This window comes from Lates calcarifer, linkage group LG13 (genome assembly GCF_001640805.2).
Source record: "Lates calcarifer isolate ASB-BC8 linkage group LG13, TLL_Latcal_v3, whole genome shotgun sequence".
NCBI lineage: Eukaryota > Metazoa > Chordata > Actinopteri > Centropomidae > Lates > Lates calcarifer.
Window position 1 is genome coordinate 9,640,094 of NC_066845.1, and position 24,578 is coordinate 9,664,671.

Genomic DNA, 24,578 nt, shown 5'->3' on the forward strand with positions numbered 1-24,578 from the left:
TGTGCAAAAGTGATTGCTTTTCCCCCTACGTTGGGCATGTCAGGCAGCACTTACTCTCAGGTCGTCTACAGCGTAAAAAGTCTTGACAATTAAATGGGCCAAATTTGGATAACCGATGGATAACATTAACATACAGGGTGTGTCTGGGGTTTACTTCTGCCAGTCCTTGCAAAGAACCGTAAATCTATGCGTAGCCTGCGACGGAAGCTGTATCTGGAAGGCAAAGCTCAGGAGAAATATTCACCCATGACTTCTTCCGTTAACATAGAGCAACCCGCCAAATTCTAAAGCTAACACTGCTGTGTTATGTCGATGGTGTGTGTTATGGCTATCTGATCATTTTCACCGGTGAGTTATTGACAGCTGCATTTACACTGCAACCTCCGTTGCTCACAGATATCAATCGTTTATCTTAAATCTAACTTGTTTTGTAAAGCCCGGTTGAATTGCTAGCATCAGCGTTATCATAACATTAAGCGGACGCCCAAATGCAACTGAAATACAAGACAATGCTAACTTTGCTAGCTAATCTATCTCATTTCAAGTAGCTGAACTACTCAAACTGAAGCGCTTGTACACCGAAATAAAATTTACCACATTTCTGTCAGGTGAAGACGAAACTCCACGAAAATGGCGATGTGGAGCGACGTTGAACTTCTGACCAACGAGGATACAAACACTGTCCGTTTAGGCAGTGAGTCAAGGGAGGAAAATGGCAGCGGCTTGTATCAGGTGGATACGCTGGTCAAAATCTCCACTGCCAATGAGGTAACGTTCTACAAGAATTAGTACTGGATACTATTAGTACAGTCTGTCATCTTACTAGTGACAGCACCGATCAGTACTTAGGTTGAAATGCTGGTTCTTGCAGGTGCAGACTGATCCCCGTCTCTGCTCCTCTAGTGGTTCAAACTGGAGCATTGTTGTTGCCGACAAGACAGTTATACTGTTTGACCAGAGCTATCAGACCATCCTGCTGCTTCTTCACTTTGGTATACATTTTTGTTTTATGTCCCCACCCTTGCATTTTCACGCTGTTTACCATCTGTCAGATGTCAGTTTATGTCCTCAGATATGGCCTGTGTGGCTGCATCCAAATCTGCTGGTCCAAAAAATTTGTTAAGATGACTGATGGACGCTGCTTTCCAACAATGCAAATTGACCTGTCACACAGCAACTACTGTACATTGATATGAAGGTTTATTTTTCAGAAACTGATGTGGATGCTATAGATGTGTGTCTGGAAGGACAGTTTCTGGTGGTCTGTGAAAGAAATGGAAACCTTCATTTGATCTATGTTCCGCATAAGAGAATCCTTCTCACCAGGGTATGCGTGTTTTATGAATATCTCTATGGTATACTATGGCAGGTTTACAGCACACGATCACCTTATATGTATGTTATATGTCCATACTAACCTACATCACTTTAGAATAATACACAACTATACATGATAACAGCTGTAACAGCCCCGGTAACTGTGTCTTTTTCTGAGGTTAGTTTGTGCTGCATGATACATTCCACCGTTGCACGTCATAAACATGTTGTGTCATTTTCTGGGTTTGTAGGCTTTGGTAGAGAAACCATCCAGTGGAGAAAAGAAAACATATCGCTATCTCATCATAGAAGAGGACAAGGCATCCTCAGGTGAAATATATATTTGATATGAGAGGAATCTCATGTGACTCTGTAAAGTGTGCAGGAAACATGAAGGAATCTGGAATTTATTTTCCAGCTGTTTTGTCCAAGTCTGAATTCTTGTGTTTCTTGCTGGCAGGGATGTACCACATGTTTCTTCTCATCAAGGATGGCTTTTTCCACATTACAAATCTTGCTTTGGCAAAAATCGAGACAGGTATCAAAATACTGTGTGCAGTGGACTTAAAGTTTTATTGGAGCCACTTTTTTGATCAAATTAAACATTCCTTTTTCTTTCGTCAAACTAGCCATTGAAAAAATGGATGTGGGAGCTTTGAAAGAGGTAAGTTAAGGCAGGCTTCTTTCAGTGCAATAGCAAATTACTTTTTTTGAACAGCAGATAATTAATCATTCTTTTCCTTAATTCAGCTTCAGTCTCTCATCAAGATAGACTTCTGCTCCACTAAGGAGTACCATGATGAGGGCTGCAGTACAGCAGTGATGTTCAATCTGGGTCATGAAATCCACTTAATGATTGGGGTCAGTATTACAACCCGCGGAGCTGATATGTTGGTTAAATTTCAATGAAAACATATTTAAAGGAAAGAATATAACAAACTCTACATTCAGACTCATTTTATTTCAGTCCCTGCTCATATTATACATTTTTTAAATTTGTCTCAACATTATTATATTCACAGGGAGACAAAGAAAATGTTTTGACTCACTGGATGATGGACCCTCAACAGGCCAAGATGTGTCTTGCTCACTGTGTCAACAATGACTTAATTCCAGGTAAGCCCTTAATTATGTACAGTATATAACTACATTTTTAATGTTCCTTTTGAGAGATGCTAAATATTTAATATACCAACATTTACATATTTACTTCTTTAATCAACAAGCGATGAATGTATGGCCTCAGGTTTGTGCCTCTTAAAGTATATTGTGCGAGAGTTGTAACATTTATTCCCCTTGTGTTTATTTTAAAGGGGTGAGAAAGATGGTGGTGACGGAAAACCTCTTGTATGTTCTTGACACTGAGGTGAGTTCAGCTGTATCACCATTAGCTGTTTGATATTCCAGTGCACCAGTGCATGTTATTCAATCATAAAGTATTTGAAGTTTACATATGGATTACTTGTGTTTTTCCTCAATTTCAGGATGTCCTGAGTCTTTGGGACCTGCATTCCCTTATCATGATTCACTGTTGGCCGGATCTCGCCATTCATGACTTTGAACTCACCACAGAATGTGGCTCCGCCGCCATGGTGGCGTATGTATCAATGCTTTATTACAAATTGTAGATGTAAATATTGAAAATGTAAATTAATATTTGTGTGTGAATGTGTGTGTATGTGTATTACAGCCAAGACAAGGGCAGCATGAAGATGATTGCACTGACAAAGCAAGACAACAGTCAGGTAACAGTACAACTCATTTTGAAGAAAAAATCTATTTAATTCAAATTCTATTCTGAACTTGATGTGCTGGTTTTTAATTTTTTAGATCAACTCACTGCAAATACGATTTCTGCCCTCCATGACTATCTGCTACTCTCTGGATGTCTCCTCAGTTTCCTGTCTTGTCCAGACAAAAATAAACATGGTAAAAAAAAATCAACAGTCAGATTTTGCATGTACTGTTTCTCAGTGTTAATGCTGCTGCACAATTTAAGTCAATTGTTTTGTCCTCTGATTTCAGGACACGATTTATTTAGTTGAGGGGATTTGTCAGAACCCAGAAAGGTAGGAAATGTATCATGATTACTATGATGTTAAGCCACAACTTGAGTGTTAACGCAAATGTTTTAAAATATTAAGTGGTCTTTTTTTTTCTTGTGCAAGTAGTCGAGGAGAGCCTATATCTTCTGTTGTTGTCCGATGCCTCACAGAGGCATTGCCTGAAAACAGGTACCTAATTCGAATAAACACACGTTTCTTTTTGCAACTGTAATCTCCATGGACATATAATCTGACATTTATCTGACTGACTTTTATATTATTCCCAGACTTAGCAGACTTCTTCACAAACACAAGTTTGAAGACGCTGAAAAGTTTGCCATTGCATTTGAGCTGGATTTAGAGGTAAGTGCTTGTGTCTTTCTGTTTGTCTGTCTTGTAATTCATGTGACTATTGTGGCTGACACAGTCACAGTGGAATAAAAGATGTTTGCTATTTGACAAGAGAAGTATGATTTTTAAAGTAGAAAACATTCAAGTAGTATTGTTACCTGAGAATGTTGGTGCAGCTGGTGGTCATTTACTAACCTAACTGGGGCCATACACAACTAACAGTCCTATTTTTGTTCAGCTTGTTTACAAGGTGAAGTTAGACTTTGTGCTGGAACAGCTGGCCTCTGCGTCGGTGGGTGGCTACGGACAGGATGTGTGGTCTGAACTTGTGGACGAGGCCAAAAACAACCTAATGAAAATCACAGTGAGTATAACAATGCTATTCTTGAGCCTTGTTTGATTATTTAGTCTAATGTCAATTTACTCTTCCAAAGTGCTGCTGAAACATGACTTCTTGAGTTAGTCTTACCAAATTAAAATCTTAAAAATAGAGAAATTTTTTTGTGTTGCCTAGGATGAGCAGTATGTGGTGGAATACTGTCTCAAAGCTCCATGGCCGACCTTTGACACAGCAGAGAAGATGCTAAACCACGCCGGCACACGATACTCCTCCTTACAGATCCAAGAGGCCTTGGCCAGACTGGCAACGTTCTGTAGCCTACACGGCCCAGAAAATTTCAAGTAGGTTCATTGACCAATTCTTTATATTTTGTGTGATAAAGTATTGTCGTTTGTCCATTATGTACATTAATGTGTGACTTTAGTATGTTACTCTGTCATCCATAGCGGCATTGCCTGGATTGAGTTTCTGAACAGCACTGACAATTTAGGAGACATTCTGACGCACCTAAGAGAAGGAGACATGAAGGGTGCACAGCTCCTTTGGCTTAGATATGAGGTAACAAATAATGAAATGAGTGAACATACAAAGTTTCTCATGATCACTGTAGTGTATGCATACTCAATAATTTAAGGAAATAGTACGAACCTGACATCATTTAAAATTACCAAAACAAGCTAACTTTGCAGGAGAAATACCCTAGTGTTGGTGTCAGTTGTGATGTTGTTTACTGCTGGGTTTTTTGACAGGGACAGGTTGCAGTGGAGTTTGATGAGAGGAAGCTTGAAGCGGTCCTCAGTGCCATCCCAGTAGACCTGCCATCTCAAGACCTCTGTCCTTGGTTTAAGACAGTTTTTGTTCCTTTTGTGAGGAGAGTGCTCCCAACAGGACAGGTAGGATACATTCTCTCAGGCATAAAATACTTTGATGCTACTGTATGTTTTCAGATGTAAAAGTGCTCTGTATGTGCCCATAGAAAATCCTGGCAAGATGGCTGGAGCAGAGGGCGAGGAATCTGGAGCTAACAGAAAAGGTAACTCAAAAAAACAGCAGTGGCAGAAAATGCTGTCCATTTATGCACAGTACAGACATTATATATCTCAGATTTGTTTTTAGATAGGTCCTTATTTTGATTAGTTAGTTGAATAAAACACAAAACCTCTGAGTCTGTCATCATAGTTTAAACAATGACTGTGAATGTAACATGTTTTTTAGGGTGCTTGGCCCCAGAATGGGTTGAACTTGGCAGTGCTTGGCCTGCCCTCTCTATGGACTTGGATGAAATGTGTAAGTTAATTTTCTCTATTTGCCATGAACCAGAGTGTGTGTTTTCACATTGATGATCTACCTGTGAGCATGTAATGTAACTTAATTATCATGACTTTATGTTGTCCATGTTTTTATAAGGATGATAATTATGGTGCAGAGGAGGTGGAGAACCTCAAATCCCTGGTGTCCAACCTCCGTCAACTGCTGGAGCTTCATCGTAAATACAACTGCAGGCTTTCGCTTTCAGTCTTTGAGAAGGTTTGTGTATTGTTAGTGATGTATTCCAATTACACCTGAGCTTCAAACAATGGTCATGCATCTTATGTAGGCTACAGTTAACTGTATAGGGTTAAATATTTCTGGCAAAACTTAGAAAAAGTGTTTAAAATAGCAACTTTGAGTATTATGCAGACACTTAAGTAATGTTCATCTGTGCCTCTAGATGTCAGCAATATCAAAAGTATCAGAAGTATCAAACTGTATTATGGATACGATGGTTTTCATGTTATTTCATTAAGAAAAAAATAAACTCTCTCTCTTAAGTACATTGTGACTGTTGCCATTAATCACATCACATTGTAAGATATTCAGTTCATTCACCACATATGTAAATGGAGATATTTTGAGTGGCTGTTGTGTTTTTGTTCTTATATTGATAATTTTGTCCTTTGTTCATTTGAAAGGGAAGTGTACGGAGTGTTGCATTCTTCATGCTGGACAAAGTGCCGGCTCCAGAGCTGATTGCTGCCACAGTGCAAAACAGCATCCTGCCATATGCTGAAGAGCATGAGATTCCTTTTGATGAGCTACTTCTGCAGTATATCAAGGTTAAAAACCACACCACAGCCAAGCCTACTGGAGACTTTCATTTCATTTTCCAAATGCCTAATAATACCCTGGGTTTCTCCTCTCAACCTTATCTTCACTAGGATCTGCTGGAGCGCTGCAGTTCTCAGACCACAACACTTTTCACAGAATGGGAAGCCAAAGCAGTGGCTGTACTAGGTTGCATGACGGATACTGATGTAAGTTTTGTAATACCACTACACTTATATGCATTTCACAACATGCTCAAGGTTCATGAGCACAAGTATTTGAGTGATAACCTGCCATAATAGCAGCAGCCAGTAAATAAGTTTGTTCTGGGAGTTGTGAAATCTCTCATTGATGTATTTCCTGCCAGCTGATGGTGGATGCTGTGCTGGAGATCATGCAGAAAGCTGTAGTACCCTGGAGTAATGTGGTGGAAAAACTGGTTCAGCAGTACCTAGAGATGGACGGACCAAAGTATGTTTATATTGTCCTAACCTTGAAATAGTTATGTAACAACATTAACTAACAACAGCAGTGTTTATAAGATTTACTTATTTATTCTCCAGACAAGAGCTTTTAAAGGAAAGCTACCGTCTGATGGAGATAAGGAAACTCCTCAGGGGCTACGGGATCCGCAACTTCAACCTTTCAAACAATGCTCAAATTATGGTAAGTTTAATTTGATTCACTGTGACACATTACTTCTTTTATGCCTATACACTATCTGATCCCTATATATTTTTCCTAGACACTGATCAGATACATCCTGAAGCAAGACTTGCCAATGTCATTAGAGGACTCCCTGACACTAGCTGAGGCGTACAAACTTCCAACCTCACAGATAAATTACTTGTATCTCATCCAGCTGATTGGCCAAGGGAAGGTATGCTAACCTACACAGAAGTGAAAAATAACCAAATTTTAATTTTAAATGTTTTTATGTGTTCTCGGCTTATTTATAGGAAGTCTTTTGTGCTGCTTGCAGACTGAGGAGTGCATGACTGTCCTTAAGAGGCTGTCCTCTGCAGAGGCAGAGTGTGTGGTGGAACGTCTCACCTCCTGGGCTCGGCTGCAGCTGGAGGACAAAGTCCACATATCTGACGAGGTGAGGAGAGGGAAGATGCCATGTGTTTGTGATAAAAGTTCATTAGCGTTGTAGGTGCTTGTATTCAAGGCGTGTGTGGATGCATTTTCAAGACTACTGAAGTCATGTTTTGTTCTAAGATTCTTTAGAAAAGCTTAAGAAGAAAAGAAACCTAACGTTGTTCTTGATATACCAGGATTTTCTGTGTCTACTGTAAAGCAAAGAACCTGTTATCATATATTTGCAGTATGCACAGTGCAAATATGCCTGATAATAGATCATACATGAAATTTGTTTTTTTGATGATGTATGTGTGTCAAACAATAACCGACTCAAGGTCTGAACATAAAAAGTATTATACTGTTTATTCTGACATTTTGTATGTCTGAACTTTCTCTTGGCCTCTCGATAGCACAAGAAGCACCAGATGGTCATAGCTCAGGTGATTGTGGAGGCTCTGAAATACCTGCACATAATCCAAAAGCGTAAGTAATCACTGTACTTAGCTGTAAAACATGAACAGCATGGTGGCACAGGGAGCAAAGTGTCCATTAAGAAACCTCAGTTTCAAAATCCTTTTCTATGTATAGTAGTTGTCTTGAATAAGTCAATAAATTCCTCACATCTCAAGGACTTTAGCTTGACTCTTGGCTCTGACTTGCACGTGTTCAATGCTTTAGGAAAGTGTAGTTTGCTATCAAGAGAAGTAACCTGTCACCTGTAATGAGTATAAAAAGAGCAGACATTGATTTTCTAACAGCTTACAGGCAAAAGTTAAGGAAAGATGTCTTATCAATGTTCACCTGAACATCCAAGAGTGATGCAAGGTTACATGTCCTCTGCAGATGATGCTCTTAAAAGCATGGAGTGTGAGAACAACCTCATCATGTTCAAAGCGATCGCTCACCTGCAAGTGAGTTTCATTTGATAAGTGTTTTTAAATCATATTCCTTCTGTTCTTTGATTTGGTGTTTAACCTGCAGCCTTTTATTCTGTTTCTTTAGGAGGACTTTGATGTTTTCTTCACCCCCTCCAACTACGAGGATCCAAATATCAGGAAACAGATCCAGGAGCACCACATCACAGCTTATGAAAACACACGTGGCCGCCGTTCATCCAAGGGGAAGGCTATGACAACTCCAGTTGTGGCTAATGATCCTGATGGAAAGACCAAGACGATCTCCACAGAAGCTGGTTTACGTCGTCTAGGAAGACAGCTGCAGCGCACTGAGCAGGAGCTCTGGTCTGACTTGGCCCTGCGAGCTTTGGGAGTGGGCAAGGTGGACAAGGCCCTCAAGATTCTCAGGTTTGCATGTGTCTATGCTGCGCCATGAGAGTGAATGCAAGAGTGGGAAACTGATAGGGCTTGCTTCTGTAATATTCCCACCCAGGTGTTCCCACTGAAACAGTTTATATGTTGCTTAAATATTGAAAGATCTTTCTTCTTTTTCCATCATGTCTTCAGTGAGCTGTATGAACACCACTATAATACCAGCACAGGGAAGGTTTTGTTCACTGCTGCCAAAACATTATGCCAGATGCTGGAGGCAGATGTTCCCATGGTGCTTCCTGATAACATGGACTTGCCAGCAGTCATCCATGATCTGGCCTGCCAAGCCATCACTGTATGCCACTCAGGTAAAGAGCACCAAGTTTATTTTTCTTTTAAAACAAAAAATAAAACTTATTTCTTCTTTTCCTTCCCTTTTACACACACGCACTGATGTTCCTGTGATGTGACTAAGCAGTTTATTACGTCGACAGTTTGCACCTCTGCCTCTGTGGTTCACACGTGCTATTTTTATTTTACCATCATTTATGTCGGTTTGACAGTTTGTCTCATTTGGGGTTTCTTGTTGAATACACATTTTTGTTGCTTTGGACTCGGTTTTTTGAAAGGCCTTGGCTAAGCTTGAGCTCTATAAAGCTATGATGTTTAGAATAACTTTGAAAAAATTTTTTGTTAAATTTAACTTAGTTGCGATTTCCCCATTTTTGCATGCAAGTTTAAAATTGTTCTAATAGAAACCACTAATATAAACAAGAATGTTTTAATACAGTTATATGTTGCAGGTTCTACTAGAATCATACTAGTGTGATTTTATGTATCAAAGGGTTATACTGAGCATTTATGAAGCAAGATTTTAAATGATCAAGATATAAATTGTGATATAGCCTAAAAATTGTTCATAGGCTATATCACCCAGTACTACTTTCCACTGCATCTGCAGTTGTTGATTTGGTCTTGTTGAGGATGTTGACTGTGTTCAGGACAACACACAGTAAAAACACTTTTTGACAATTTGAAAAAGCATCAAGGCTTAACAGTTCATGAGACCCAGGATCTGATCTTGTCTGGCTGCTCTCTGTTGCTTCAAATCATTTGTGAAATGCAAAATACAAAAAGTTAATATTATAATAACTGTTACAGATTTGCTCCTGGACTGTCTGGAGCTCTGCAAGTGCACACGGATAGCTATGGATGTCTATCATCAGTGTCAGTTATCAGACAACTACGGCTTCATAGCCAAGGTCAGTTTCTTATTTTTCTACATAAAATGAGATGAATCGAAATGAAATATACTTCTATTTTGGTCTGATTTGTAGTTGATATGTTCTTTGTTTTCAAATAGACCATTATATTTAACTAATTAGTAACTTGGAATCTATCAGATCTTATCTCTCAGAGGATTTAGACATTTAGACACATTTAGACATAAAAAAACAAACAAACTTCTATTTAATATGAATAAAGTAGAAGTTCCCATAAATTTGTTCAAAGAAGAAATAAACAAGAAAAATGTTTGTAAAATGACATTTGGTTAATGGTGCCTTTTCACAAATTAACAGAGTGCATTAAATTAACTGTGTTTTAATTGTGTAATGTCACAGGATTTGACCTTGGAGGCAGAAAAAGATCCATATTCTCAGTGGAGTTTTCAGGATGTTTTTAACGAAGACTGCATTGTTCTGGACCCAGTGTCTGTGCTCCCTGTCCAATATGAAATTACCAACTGCCTGCTGCCTATTTCTCGGGGTAAGAGGATTCTCAATCATCTCAATCATCATCTATTTCATGTCTATTTAGGATTTCATCACCTTAGGCACTCTGGAGCTCACCAGTTTCATCAGCTGCTGTGCTAATTTGTTACAATTCTCGCAGATACCAAATTGTACCCCCTGGACTGTTCCTGTCTGTCACACTGCTCATTTGAAGATGGTAGGTGTTTAAAAAATACTTTTTTTTTCATCTTACACTTTTCATTTTGAAAGTTGACCTTGTGTCTTTGCTGGGCCCACATGTAGGTTCAAACTACCTGCGGCCTCTCCTGGGTCCCCTGTCCAACATGTTGCAGATGTTACAAGAGTGCAGTCAATTGGAGCTGGCCCTCAGAGTGCTGGTCAACTCATACGGCAGCTGCCTGCAGCACGTCACCTCCAACGTTATGGACGTGAAGCTAAGCGTACAGGTATGACTGCAACATATCCACTGATGCTACGAGTGCCACTGGCATTTGTTTTTCTGGACCAATTATACTGCTATTATAGCTTTACCTACTTGTTAGTGAGACTAAGCAAAATATTTTATGTTTGTTTCTCAGCTTTATGATCCCCAAGAGCTTAAGAAGTACAATATATGCCTGAATAATCTCCGAAAGACAACTACATCCACTCTGAACGCTGTGGCTGTGGCCCTTTTGAACAAGGTGAGTCTGCTGAGTCCAGTGTCATGAGAGGGTAGAAGCAGATTTACTGGAGGTAAGTACATTTCAAAATAACTGTATCTCTATTTTCTGTGTGCTGCAGGTGTTCAACTGGAGAGTGGTCGATTGTGATTTGGCTATTGGACTCTGTACGCTTCTCTCCAAAGCAGAAGTCTTCAAAATACTGTGGAAGGTTATTGACAACACCTGGCAAAACTATGACAAAATCTTGGTAGGCAATATGATCACTGTTCTTTTTTTTACTGTATTGTCAAAGCTTTTATTGTTTTAATGATGGAAATGAAAGAGAAAGAACTAGGCAAATAAGTAAACACTGGTAATGGAAATTCAGTGAAGTAGTTACTCTGTGTATGTGGAGGAGACACTGACATCTGTCCATAAAAACCACCTTTTGGAGACACTAAAGAGCTGTCTGAAGTAGATTTGTGTGTGTATGTGCACATCTCCATCTTTGTTATATTCAGCAAATCTAATCAGCGTCTGTGCATTGATTATTTCAGGCTGTGGCCAGGATCGGGGCCAATCTCTGCTGCTTGTACAATGAAGCAGAGGAACAGAAGAAGTTTCTCTCTGTCATCACTGATGCTGAGTGGGGCAACAAGCTTGGCAAATTAGAGGTAACGTAGCACTTGAACTCAAGGGCCAAGGCTATTCTGATCAGAAGAAATATTTATATAGAATTAGTGTCAATATGTTTAGTTTTTTCCAAATTGCTGCCTGTTTTGCATGACTTGACATGTAGCATGTGTACCACTGCTCTGCTGCAGATTTCCATTCAGCCAGTGTTCCGTCAGCAGCCTGAGATGAAGTACAGTCTGATCCCTGTTCTGGTGAAGAACAGGAGGATCACCCCAGATATCATCCTCCAGTTCTGCAGGTCAGCTCACTCACTCTACAATATCAGATTTTTTTAGTCTATTTCAGCATTGAATATAAAATTTCATTTTGGTCGTCCAGTCTGTGCTCAAAGTCAGCCTCTGTGTCTACATCTGCAGCACCTACGGGTTGGACCGTGACCGCGTGATCAACCAGTACATTACCACCTTACTTCTGCTCCAAGAGGATGAGGAAGATGCAGGTGACCTGGGCACAAGACAGGAAGAAGTGCAGCCTCTGTGTCATGCAGATGCACTGGAGCGAGTCCTGCAAATTATCCCGATGTTACACAGCACCAGCGAGCTCACAGACAGTCTCTGTGCCGCCCTATTCAAGGTTTGAGCATGGAGGGCAAATTATAAGCACTTTTCAAGCACCGATACATGAGAGAAATGTCTGTTCCCAGAATTACTGACATACTGTGTTTCATGTCTGAACTGCACCTGTGCAACTGTTTGTTTCAAATGGAATTTGAAGTTTGGCTTTTCGCTTACCTTGGCAAAATGCCTTTCTCATACAGCTCAGCCCGTACAACTATGAGAGGATTGAAGTAGTGCTGAAGATCATACAGGCTGCAGATGAAAATGTGACCACCTTTTCTATAAGTCAGGTAAAAAAAAAATGCACATTTGCAAATTCACCGTTAAATATTTTATCATCCTCTGCAGACTTACAATCAGTGTCTCTTTAATGTACAGGCAATGGGCCTCCTTCAGCACCTGAAATCCTACAAGCGAATCTCTCCTCCATCAGATGTGGAAAACACGTATCTTCTGGAAAACAACCTCCTGCTAAGTCCTCTGTCTAACAGCAGACTGCCCTTCCACCTGCTTATGCAGACCAAAAATTACTGGAAGATTATCTGTGAGTTAGCAACAGTGGTTTTTCTTATTTTCATTCTTCAGTGTCATCGCTGATAAACTCAGATTACTCTGATGGTGATTACTCTGCAGATTTTTTTTTCTGTGCTGTTGGTATCTTTTTATTCATTTTAGGTCCTAACATCATTTCAGATGTTACCACCTGTAAATAATTGCAGTTAAACACTTGTAGCTGTGTTTGCCACCTTGATGTCTTTGTGAAGCCTCACTTAACAAAATCTGTATTTTTATTATTAATATATCAGTTTATTGATATTCGGAGTTTATGAGATGTGTTAAGACTGAGGAAATTAAAATCCATTTCTGTGTTTAGCTCCTGAGCTCAGTGAGGAGACCTTCCCTACACTTCTCCTGATAAGCAAACTGTTGAAGGTACAGCACACTCATCTAAATAATGGTCTTACTCTGTAAAATCTCATAACTTATAGGTTTATCTGTAAAGTTTGACTGATATTGAGGTTATTTATTCCTGTTTCTCTCCAGGTGAGTCTTGACAAGGTGTACATGTCAGCAGCAAACCATGTGTTTGAGAAGAAGATGAAGCCTCTACTCTTAGAGCAGAGGAAAAAAGGACAAGGTCATGGCTACAACAAAGAGACTTTCAAGGTGGCGAAGACCGTGATGAAGTACATCCACTGCATCCAGAGTCCAGAGTTGGCTGCTGCCACAGCCCACAAGATCACCCAGGAACTGCCACCAGGTCTAACCTGCAAATGAGCCACTACACTACACTGCTTGCTATGTGTGTGTGTGTGTGTATGCGCTAAATGGCTTTCTGCTCCCTACAGGCTATGAGAAGATTCAGTCACTTAGGTTCTGTTTGGCTCTGGGAGATACGTGGCTGAAAGATCCAAACCTTGAAGTAAGTGTTTGTGCTTTTCACCTGGAGAAATCAAACTTAAGATGCCTCAGATCTCTATCTAGAAAGTTTTTTTGTTTTGTTTTTTTACATCAGTCGGTTTTAATCTACTCCTTTCTGATACCAAACAGGAGGCAGCACGGGCCAGAGGGGAAACCTTCCTTTCCAAGCTGAAGCTGCAGTTCCAGCGCTCGGCTACTGAGAATACGTTGATAGCCAGCCAGCTGAACAGCCCCGAGCATCTGAAACTGACTGGGATGCCAGCCAGGCTCATAGCCGCCCTGTATGAGCACAGCAGTGTGGAGCAGCGCTACAGAGACTCTGGAGGTCAAACTTGTCCCGGTGAGCGCACTTTCTTACAGCAGCCTGCTTTAGACACTGAAGTAAATTAAAGCTCCACTATGAGGCCAGGTTGCTTTGTACTGCTTTCCATCAGCTCATCAGTCACCAATGAGCTATCAATTATTTTCTTCTTTATAACACCACACTATGCTAACCTCACAATTCATGATGAAATAGTTTAAAATCTGACTGGGAGCAAGTCATCAAGTGTGTGGTCTTATTGTATCGTTCGTTTCAGATATACACACTGTGGTTAAGGAAATAGCTACAGTCAACAACGTGGATCTCCTGAAAATCCGAAATATGATGTTGGAAAAATGGATCTGCAAAACAGGCCCTGCTGTTGCTAAGGTTTGTTAGCCTTAGTTACCCTTATTTTTATTCATTAATCACAGTTTCTTTTAATTTCCTTCTAATCTACTTGTTTAGTGTTTTATCAAGTTTGAGTCCATTGTGTAGAATTTTGACAAAATATTTGCTTTTCTTTAATAAAGGATATCGGTAATCCTGAATGTGTCAGCAACATTGAGGAGGACCCAGACTTAATGAGGTAGATACTGTCACGTCATTGTTTTACAATTTTGTTTATCGCTAGAATACTTTTTTATGTACATGTACAGCATACACCTGTGTCATTTTCAGTTCGGAGTGATAAAGCCAAAATGTGCCAGCTCTGTTTGTATATTTGATGTCCTCAGGGTGGTGTACATGCTGCAGTCTTGCCCCACGGATGATGCCATCCGTCTTCTGAGTCCCATCCTATCTGCCGAAACCTGGGTGAGGAATAAATTGCAATTGAATCAGTATCGGACAAAGTGTCCAGAGAAAGTGGCTGATGTCTGCTTTTGGATTTTCTCTTGTAGCCCCTCAGCACTTCAGGACCTCGTCTGACTTTCTGCCATCGGACTCGAGCGCTGCTCTGTCTCGTTCGTCTCGCTGATGCAGACACTCTGGAGGCTCAGTTACAGATCCCCAGGACCAAACTCCAGTATGAGGCCATAATAACTGTTTAAAAATATGAACTGTAGTTAATTTAAGGAAGGGTTAAACTCATCAATGCCTTTGTCTTTTGTATTTCCATACAGATATTACCTGAAGTGCTACATCTTTGTCTCTCAACTTGAAGCATTAAACATTCCCTACACGGTGCGGTCTTTCCTCAGTAGTCCTAAAGAGGGTCTGGTTAAAGGGCTGTGGAAGAACCACAGTCATGAGCCACAGGTTCTTTCTTACTTTCTTAAAACTATTCCTACTCGTTACTCCATGTTAGCTTCACTAGGTTAGAAATGCCACACACAGCACACACATAGGCTGTATGCAGACAAACTGTAACAACCTGTCACCCACCTCATTTCAGGCCGTGCGGTTGGTGGCAGACTTGTGTTTGGAGTATCAGGTGTACGACCCCCAGCTGTGGAACAGTCTGCTTCAGAAGCTGCTCGGCTTCAACCTGGTAGGGACACGCACACCAGAAAATTCACATAATTAATCACACAGTTTGTCTCGACAGTGTATCAGTTATAAGAGCTGTCTGTCCAGGTTTCCAGGTTTTGTAAAATTGTTGATGGGGACTGTTCAACATCTATAGATAATTTAAATAAAGACAGCATGGCTATGTGTTTTGAAATAAAACATAAATGTATGTGTTTCTTCTCCCCTCAGATCAGCCACCTCCAGAGGGTGCTAGAGGCGGCAGTGGCTGTGCCTGCTCTGTGGGAGGTACAGTTCATCATTTTTATGTTAAGAATTGAAACCGATGTCAGTAGGAAAACATTACTAACACAACCTGCAGAGCCACTGTTCAGATATTTGGCCGCTGGGAGCAGATGCGCTGGTTAATTTCATTTTGGCTCTGTGGTCAGAATCTAAAAAGGGGCAAATCTATAAAAAAGAGCCCAGACCTCAGGTACATTTCCATTCAATCATTGTCACCTTCAAAAATAATATATCAACCTCTATGTACTCTCATGCTTATGTGGGTGTTAATATCTATTCACATACATCTGCACTTACATGCATAAGTGCAGATATGTATGTGGGGGGCCTTCACTTGAGTCAGCACTGAAGTGACACACAGAAAATGTAGGGTAGAGAGACCAGGTGTGACGAACAGTAGAGGTGACTGGTCAGAATCAAACTGTGGATGTTGTGGTTATGTGGCATGTGCTGCAAGCTTTTTTTTTTTTTTGGACTCACTGCAGAAAGGACCTGCAGCAACTTTATATATTTTCTCTTTTTCAAAAATATAAGCCAGGTAAAGCGTCTAGTTCAGAGGTGTTTGAATTTTGCCATATGTAACCTTGTGTGAATTGCCATCTGATATAAACTCATTTGAAGGCAGTCCCAGAATACATGAAAATGATTCTCTTCCACTGACCCGCATTGCCACATTGTCTCCTTCTATTTTCCCAGGGTTGGGGCTAAAAATATAATATTTTTCCAGTAATGTTCTCCCCAATCTAGACCGTTAGTTGAGGACCACTGAAAGCTGAGAGTTTTCCTTCAAGCATCCTCAGAAAGCACCATTCTAGGCTCTTTTCTGTAATGTTTTTTTTTAAGCAAGAAAGAGCATTGTACAGTCTAGAGATGGACTTGAAAGTTGATTTTAGGATTTTTAAGAAATTCAAAATGTTAAAATATGATCCTTATTGATAGCTCTGGTTAAAATAATGTCATACTTGAAGGCATGTTGTCCTCTGTGTGTAAATGAGAGATACAGAAATTCTGTATGTAAGGGTTTTAACATGTTGTGCATTCTGCATGACTCAACCACTTTCTGTTATGTTTTTAAATGAGATAGAGCTGCTGGTTTGTAAATGACATGCCTCTTAACCACTACACCACCGGATATCCTGTTTGGGCAGATATTGAGCAAAAAATAAATACAAGAAGAAATATGTACATTGTTATTGTTAGTGTATCTCTTTCTTTTATTATTTTATTTTCTCCCCAGATCTCTAGTTTCTCCAGGACCTGGAGGAGTATGATCCTGGCACCTTTTGTCTCAGGTACTAGATTTCTAACTGATATTCACATCTATTAACAAACAGTATGGTTTATTTGTCTTGATGCTGAATAATGTCTTATTATATAGTAGAATAATTGATGCTGATATATATATAAAAGAAATATATTGATATGATATACACACACACAAATCCACAGAAAGTGGCAGGTGATCAATACCTTGTTATGGCTGGCTCAACACTGAACATAATGGTCACAACCAAGAGAAAGTTTACTGCATTTAGTTTATTGAAGCAGATGAATGAATACATGATAAACCAAATACCTAGCACCACCAAAGGTGCTGCTGCTGCAGGATGGAGAGAGAGAGAGAGAGAGAGAGAGAAAAAAAAAAAAATATATATATATATATATATATATATATATATATATAGACTCAGCCTACTGCCACAGGTGTGTGCCACTCAGATGATCCAGCTAAGGGGTCAAGAGTAAACACCAAAATAAAACCGAATGCCACGCTGTATGTAACAACCTGAATATGTATACTAAGCAAGATTGTGTATTAAATACTGGAAAGATGGAGGTAGCTAGTTGTAAATTCACTATATTATTATATTTTTTTAAATGAAGCCTCTTTATTTTGATGATCTACATGTTTGCACTCTTGAATGCTCCTGACTATCTCATCTGTTTTCTTGATGACAGCCTCTGTTCCTCTGAGTCCTGATCAACAGGCAACACTCTACAGGACCTTTGTTCTCCTCCTCAAGTATGCTTTAATCATGTTCAACCATTTACGAGCAACTGCTCTGCAGGCTATGACTATGTAGAACTTTCATAGACTGCTAGAATACTGTACTCAAAACTCCAAATTACTTTCAGTTAGATGCCTCATATCCACTGCGTCTGTTGTGCTGCTTAATCATTAGCTAACCATGATAGTATGAAATGAATGCCACTTCTAGCCATTTTATGCACCCAGATATCATTTTCTGAATACTGGAATTTGTCTATGAAAAAAAGACAGTGATGACCTGAATAATATATCATATATTGTCTTCATGAGTATTCCAACTCTCCTGTCGTCTTTCTTCCCAAGGTGCCCTTTCCTGTTAAATCTGGACCTGATAGGAATTGCCAATCGCTTTGCACAGTTTAATCTGCCTGCCTTTGCCCTGGGAACTCTCCTTCTCATCCCCTGTGCCAATAAGAAGGCCCAGCAGATGCAGGTGAGTATATCTGCATCTATAGAACAGATTAGAAATACCAGTTTGGAAGAAGACACATTTTCATGACCATCACTGTCTTTCTGCTGTTTCTGCAGGGCTTTCTGTCTGTTTGTAACCCAGTCACCGTGCTTGAGCAGGTGGAAGAACTTATGAACACTGGGGAATTGGCTGGAATCCCCTCACAGGTTAGATGTTATTTTAAGTTAGATACAATTTTTAACTTTTTTCTTTTCTTTTTTTAACCTCATACACAAAAATCTACATTTCAACTGTTTTCATCTTTTTCTCTTCAAACTAATGAATAAACTGCTTTCATGACTTCACTCAGCTCTTACACTTCAACACAGACTTGAAGTTCTTTCATTGCCCTTTCACTTTTTTATTTTCTTATTATCAGTTAATAATCAATTGATAATTCAGTACATATACGGTAATATGGTAACACAGTACACTGCTGTTTTTGTGACACACACCTACACACATATGTAGATTATATATATATATATATATATATAGTGTAAACATTGATGGTTTCTGGGTAAACAGACCACATACCAGTATTAAACTGCTTTTAGTTACTGAAATAAACAAACTTCATACAGATGGATTTGTCATGTAGAGACCAGCAATATCTGATGCCCTGAAATATGTTTGCATTGTTCCAAGTTTTATCTTCATTTCATTTTGATTATACTCTATTACCTTACCACATTTCACGATTACCTTTATGAACCCTCAGATCAGGGAGACTGTATTAACCTTCATCAGCCAAAATGGGCAGCACCAGAAACTGCTGAAGACCAAACACTTCAAGCATTTGAAGCAGCTCATGGTGTCAAGTGGCCAACCTAACCAGGTCAAAGACCTGGCGGATTACCTGATCAGTCAGAACTGGTACGTTTTTGTTTTCTTTTCTTCCCTCCCCCCAACACCAAATATCATAGCAAAACAACATAAACTTTTCTGATCTGAGTTCAAAAACGTGCAACAATATGCAGATAAATTATACTGGGATCTGTGTATCAGCAGCAGTGAGCTGGACACTAGTCAAACTGGAGGATGCATCTTTTTGCATATTCATCTTACATTACTGATGACGAGATGGAGCCAAATCCAGGAAGTCTAGAATAGAGTTTTGGCCAGAACCTACTGTGTGCTTTTGACCTTTTCAAATAAGTGATTCACATTCTTCACATCAAATTCTTTTAATCTGCTCTACAGTCAGGACGATGCCGACTCACTCGTTCAGGAGTACATGAAACACAGAGAACATCAAAGGGGTAAAACGCTGACAAACGGCTCACCTTCGCCGAGCTGCCTGAAGGTAACTGCAGCTGATATCCTCAACCCAGTTTAGTGTGACAGAAAAGGAGATTAAAATGTTATTTATTTTATATTCATTCTAGTTGTTGTATTCATCATATTAATTCAGATTGCATAACAGCTCTATTTCACCATTACACCCCTGTGATTACTGATCTGTAATAAAACCATAACAACAACATTAATCTGATTTTCAGGAGTTTCTCAACATGCAAAATGGAGTTTCGGGATGAACTGACACTATTTTTTCTGCTGTATTTATATAATCTTACTTGGTCTTCTTGGGCTGAGATGCAATATTTGCACTTAACATTTATCTTTTTGTACTCGCCTAATATTTGAATAAATACTTTTCATCATCAATAGTTGTGTCAAGGAATTCTTGGTAGGAAAGTTTTGAACTTAATTTAGTGGCAGCAGTGTTTTTATTTTATTTCCTCCCAGCTTGTTTATAATAACGCTCACTGAGCACTTCATTAGGAACAAATAAAATAGTTCATTTTTAGATGCTCTCTCATCAACAAGGCGATTCTGCAGCAGAGCTGCTGCACACTGGGTGTTTTTTGTTTTTCACACCATTCATAGTAAAAAAAAAATAGAGTAAGACTGTGGTTTGTGAAAATCCCAGGAGATCAGCAGTTTCAGAAATAGTCAAACCGTTGCTGATTAGACTGTATTTCAGAAATGAGGGCAAATGCAGAAATAAATTGAAGTACATTAATGTTATATATATATATATATATATATATATGTAGACTGCATCATCAATTAATACTCAATAAATAGTTCAGTACGTATACAGTAATATGGTAACGCAGTACACTGCTGTTGTTGTGACTCACACACACGTAGCTATATATATATGTGTGTGTATATATAGAGTGTAAACATTGATGGTCTCTGGATAAACAGACCACAGACCAGTATTAAAGTAAAGATATTGACCAGGAAACAGTGTTCAAGTCAAGTCAAATTTTATTTATATAGCGCCAATTCACAACAGAAGTTATCTCGAGACGCTGTGTTAACATGATATGATGGTGTACAGATAGAGGTAGGTAAGAGGTGTATGGTATAGACTCCATATTAAGTAACTTTTATGACATGAGATGTTTCTTATGGAGGAGACCCCCTCATTCAGTCATTGAAGTGGCCACATGATATTTCTGTGAGGAAGCAGGCAAAAATGTTAAAGCCCCGACTAGCTTGACTCTTAACAACAGAGGAGTATTATCTCAAACAATTGAAGGATACACTGCTGAGTGATTTTGTCTTATTAGATGAAGCTCATACTCAGTCGAGCTGCAGCTCAGATTTGTTAAAGGATGAACTCAGGGAGGTGATGCATTAACAGATGATTCACTTCCCATTTGATTCATAGACAGAGGAAAGGTCAGTTGATCCCAAAGAGTCACAGATACGAGAGAGGTCAGAGCCACTTTGACACGGAACTCACTTCTCATTCAAATTTGTTTGAATTTTAAAAATAATTCTTGCTCGGTGGTGAGCTGTATGACAGGAAGTGACAGTTTTTTTTGTCTTCAGTGCTGTTTTGAAATTACAATTTAACGATCAAAGCTGAGCCCAGGATTGCAGGTTTGAGAGTAGTGTCTATGTTTGGGTGTTACAGTGCCATCAACATCTACATACAGTAAGCACTGTGACGCAGCAAGTGAAATAATACTCTGCCCGTTATCTGACAATATAGCTTCTGTATAATTATTCCATCATATTTCATTTGTGTTACTAAGTCATGCCCAACTTCTCTTTGAGTTTAGCAAAAATGCTGAGCATGAATGAAGATGTTATTCATGTGTTCGTATGTGGTAAGCAGGCAGAGTGGAATATCAAATAGATTAGTTTTTAAGTAGGCAAAATGTGCTTATGTAGAGACCTCAGTTTTTAAACCTTTATTTTCTACTGAGTAAACTTGGTTAAGAGATACACCAGTCAAGTGTATAAATTCGTTATTTATTTATGGCTCTTACATGTATTTAAGTTGAGTAAGTTTACTTTAACTGAATGTATGATGATGAATGTCTTTGATGGCTGGCTGCATCCTTTATGCGGCAACCATCTAAACATAACACAGGAGGTATTTGTGGTCATATTTATTGATTACATCAAGAAAACCAAAGCATTTTAATCAATAAGAGCTGCTAAAACCGCACACGTAGTCACACTCATAACACAGTTTCAAGTTTTGCTTTCTAATTAAGATTTTCTCATTGGACATGTAACATACAAGGCCAGCTTTAACCACTAAAAAACCCTTTTACCACACATTTAATCTAATGTGTTATGTTCCATAACAGTGACAGCAGGATGCAAGTATTTAGATGGTGCTCAGTTCTTGTAGTGATTTCTATGTATTATATCTATGTATAAGAACATGTGTGCACTTCATGTAATGTGAAAATCAAATGACATAATCCAGGAAAACATGATTTATTGCTATGATGAGGATAAAAAAATCTTTATTAGCTGTTCGAGCAGAGAAGTTAATGCATTGACCAAAGAAAAAAAATAAATGAAAAGTATTTTTATGTTGAAATAAAGCAAAACTGTGACTTTTGAAAGAGATACATACAAACACATTCTTCCTTTCACACGTGAGATGATAACTTATTCAGTTCAATACATTCAGGGTTTTGCTCAGTCTGCTGTGACCAGTAGCTTATGTTCGTTCAATCTGAGTTAATGTAACCAGATATTGTTCTATAACAGACTGAGCTTTCTCCACTTTTGCTGCTGTTGCACTGTGTTCCAACAGTTTATAGTTATATAATCTTTCAACAAATAATTCAACACAAGTAGTCTTACAACGTAAATAATTTCACAGCTTTACACAAGCATATGTTCTACAAAGGCAATCAATACTTTTAAAAAGTGCAGTGCAATAAACACTTGATAATTGTAAGACAGGTAAAAAATATCTTGTTGGCTGAAGCACTCACATGACAAAATCTTAGCTCCAGAGTGGATCTCTTAATTTCCTTAATTTTGGTTTTGTGATCACAGCTGGCTGAGCGTCTGGGATCCTGTTTCTCGAGTTTTCTTCTCTGTACTCTCAGTAGGGTCTGCTTGGGGCAGATGAAGAGCTTTCCGGCAGATGTTCTTGAAGACAGGGCTGGAGAAGTAATAGACCACAGGATCCAACATGCTGTTGAGATAGGTCAGGCTAATGGTGATGTAGAATACGATGGTCAGGTTCTCCAAGGCAGAACAGACTTCAGATTTGTTGAGGGTGCTGGCTAACTGTCGGGTCTTGATCCAAATCAGCAGCTGTGTGATGTTGCTCGGGAGAAAGCAAATGATGAAGAGCACCACCACCACTGTGATGACGCACAGAGCCTTCTTGATCTTTGCGTGCTGAGCGAGCTGTCTCCCTCTCAGGTGGCTGATAATGTGGACAGTGCAGTAGAGGATGACACACAGAGGCATGTAGAAGGACAAGACAAACTCAGACTTGCGCCAAATCAAATTACGCTGATGATCAGTATCAACCATGAAGCTTTCACAGTATTTTTTGGTCATGTTGCCATGTTCCAAAGTGAAGATATGAGCGTTCATTGAAATGGTGAGTAACCATATTGCAAATGCTCCAAGCATGGCTTTCGAGACACTCAAAGAGTTGATGGGATGATGGGGATGCACCACACGCATGTACCTGTCCACAGCGATAGCCATCAAGAAGAAGGCACTTCCACTGCGATTCATTGCCAACATGAAGAGGCAGATGTTGCAGAATATATCTCCAAAAATCCAGTTGAGCTCAGAGATGTAGTAGCTGGTTCGGAAAGGTAAAGCCATGTTGAGCAGAAAATCAGCCATTGCCAGGTTGAAGAGTAACACTGTGCTGCTCTTCCAGGGCTTCAGGTGGAAGCAGAAGATCCACAGAGCCAAACCATTGCCAAGAACTCCAAATACAAACTCTGTCACCAGCAGTGGAGGGAGCACACTCTTCAGCAGAGTTCCATTAAATTCACATTTCATCTTGAGTTATGTGCTCTCTGGCTGGCTGCAGTTTAGAGAACTAACCCTATAGGGACTCTGCATTCTTTAAAGGGAAATACATCTGAGGTGTCGGTCTTCACAGGAAGTCTGGGGTTTTCATCATAACACACAAAATTAATCATCCCTACTGATGAAAGATATTTAATATATATAGAAAGATGTCAAAGGTTGCGAGGTATTAACAGGCTATGAACATTATTAGTTCACAGTATAGTTGTATGTGGAAAGCCATTAGAAGGTTTAGCTGTAAAGGCTTGTATAAAATCACCTCTGAGTTCCTTATCTTATTGTGCTCATTTCTAATTAAAAACAATGTAATCATCCGAGTGTGGGACCTTAACCTCAAAGTTACATATTCTTACTATGAAAAAGCATCATTGCTTTTAAAGAGAATTGCTCTCAGCCTTTTTTTGCAGAACTAACATCCTGTTACTGCAGGTTTAATCAACTGTACTTCTCGTTTCTGTTATAACCATGATTAACTCTTCTCAGAAACTCATTCTGAAGAATGTAGATCATCAGTTCTTTTCCCACACTTTGCTGTTAACATGCTTTTTACTTTTATATTCAGTTTCTTGGTCAGATGATCCACCAGCTATTCTAAATGAGAAACTGCAGCAGCTACAAGAAGCCACAGGACTTCACAGTGGTGTTACTTGCTGCTTTTTAGGACTCATGAGACTAAGATTCTGCGGCAAGGTAAAACCACAGCTCAACTCACTGTTGCACGACAAGTGCTTCTGTCCAACAGTGAATTCAGTATTGAGACTTCATCTCCCTACTGAAAATCTGTGGAGAGACCTGAGGGCCCCAGTTCACTGATGTGCTCCATCAAGTCTGACAGAAAAGATCTGCAAGGACAAATCTGAGAAAACAGACAAATCCAGCTGTAACAGTCATAACTAATCTGTAAGAACTATCAGTGGTATTTATACAAAGACCTGAATAAATGGTCTGAATACCTGTTTTAATCAAATGTCCAAGAATGAGTTGAAACAAAACAACAATTCAGTCTGAATATCAGTCAAGTCAAAATGTGTGAAAAGTATGTTGACACAAGAAAATGCACAGAAAGCAATGGAACATGATGTTGCAGAGACCTGAAGTGGACCATGAATATTTTACTGAATTATGACC

General features: G+C 39.3%; 2 protein-coding genes across 4 annotated transcripts; one reads left to right on the plus strand and one right to left on the minus strand.

Annotated features, from left to right (window-relative positions):
* Positions 1 to 15: 15 nt before the first annotated feature.
* Positions 16 to 19,787, plus strand: kntc1 (kinetochore associated 1). 3 transcript variants are annotated; one of them, XM_018668435.2, is made up of 62 exons: positions 16 to 348; positions 609 to 768; positions 872 to 992; positions 1,212 to 1,327; positions 1,569 to 1,647; positions 1,778 to 1,855; positions 1,947 to 1,981; positions 2,068 to 2,178; positions 2,340 to 2,433; positions 2,631 to 2,683; positions 2,802 to 2,914; positions 3,008 to 3,062; positions 3,148 to 3,246; positions 3,343 to 3,386; positions 3,486 to 3,551; positions 3,650 to 3,725; positions 3,952 to 4,077; positions 4,228 to 4,394; positions 4,500 to 4,611; positions 4,803 to 4,946; positions 5,030 to 5,086; positions 5,269 to 5,340; positions 5,461 to 5,580; positions 6,006 to 6,149; positions 6,252 to 6,347; positions 6,506 to 6,609; positions 6,702 to 6,804; positions 6,884 to 7,018; positions 7,121 to 7,240; positions 7,632 to 7,704; positions 8,065 to 8,132; positions 8,224 to 8,525; positions 8,685 to 8,857; positions 9,651 to 9,751; positions 10,112 to 10,256; positions 10,383 to 10,439; positions 10,526 to 10,689; positions 10,822 to 10,926; positions 11,027 to 11,155; positions 11,445 to 11,561; positions 11,712 to 11,821; positions 11,940 to 12,156; positions 12,341 to 12,430; positions 12,519 to 12,684; positions 13,015 to 13,073; positions 13,185 to 13,401; positions 13,490 to 13,563; positions 13,692 to 13,902; positions 14,141 to 14,253; positions 14,397 to 14,452; positions 14,601 to 14,679; positions 14,766 to 14,890; positions 14,988 to 15,123; positions 15,260 to 15,355; positions 15,565 to 15,621; positions 16,856 to 16,910; positions 17,578 to 17,641; positions 17,972 to 18,101; positions 18,197 to 18,286; positions 18,841 to 18,995; positions 19,323 to 19,425; positions 19,622 to 19,787. In XM_018668435.2, exons 2-62 carry the CDS (start codon positions 631 to 633, stop codon positions 19,655 to 19,657), a joined length of 6,651 nt encoding a protein of 2,216 aa, XP_018523951.1. In that variant the 5' UTR covers positions 16 to 348; positions 609 to 630; the 3' UTR covers positions 19,658 to 19,787. The 3 variants fall into 3 exon arrangements, with proteins under 3 accessions (XP_018523951.1, XP_018523952.1, XP_018523954.1); XM_018668436.2 differs by having other exon boundaries at positions 3,489 to 3,551; XM_018668438.2 differs by having other exon boundaries at positions 904 to 992.
* Positions 19,788 to 21,787: 2,000 nt separating this feature from the next.
* LOC108878073 (hydroxycarboxylic acid receptor 2-like) lies at positions 21,788 to 24,068 on the minus strand. Its single transcript, XM_018668372.2, has one exon. The coding sequence runs from the start codon at positions 23,418 to 23,420 to the stop codon at positions 22,440 to 22,442; it is 981 nt and encodes a 326-aa protein (XP_018523888.1). The 5' UTR covers positions 23,421 to 24,068; the 3' UTR covers positions 21,788 to 22,439.
* Positions 24,069 to 24,578: the final 510 nt, after the last annotated feature.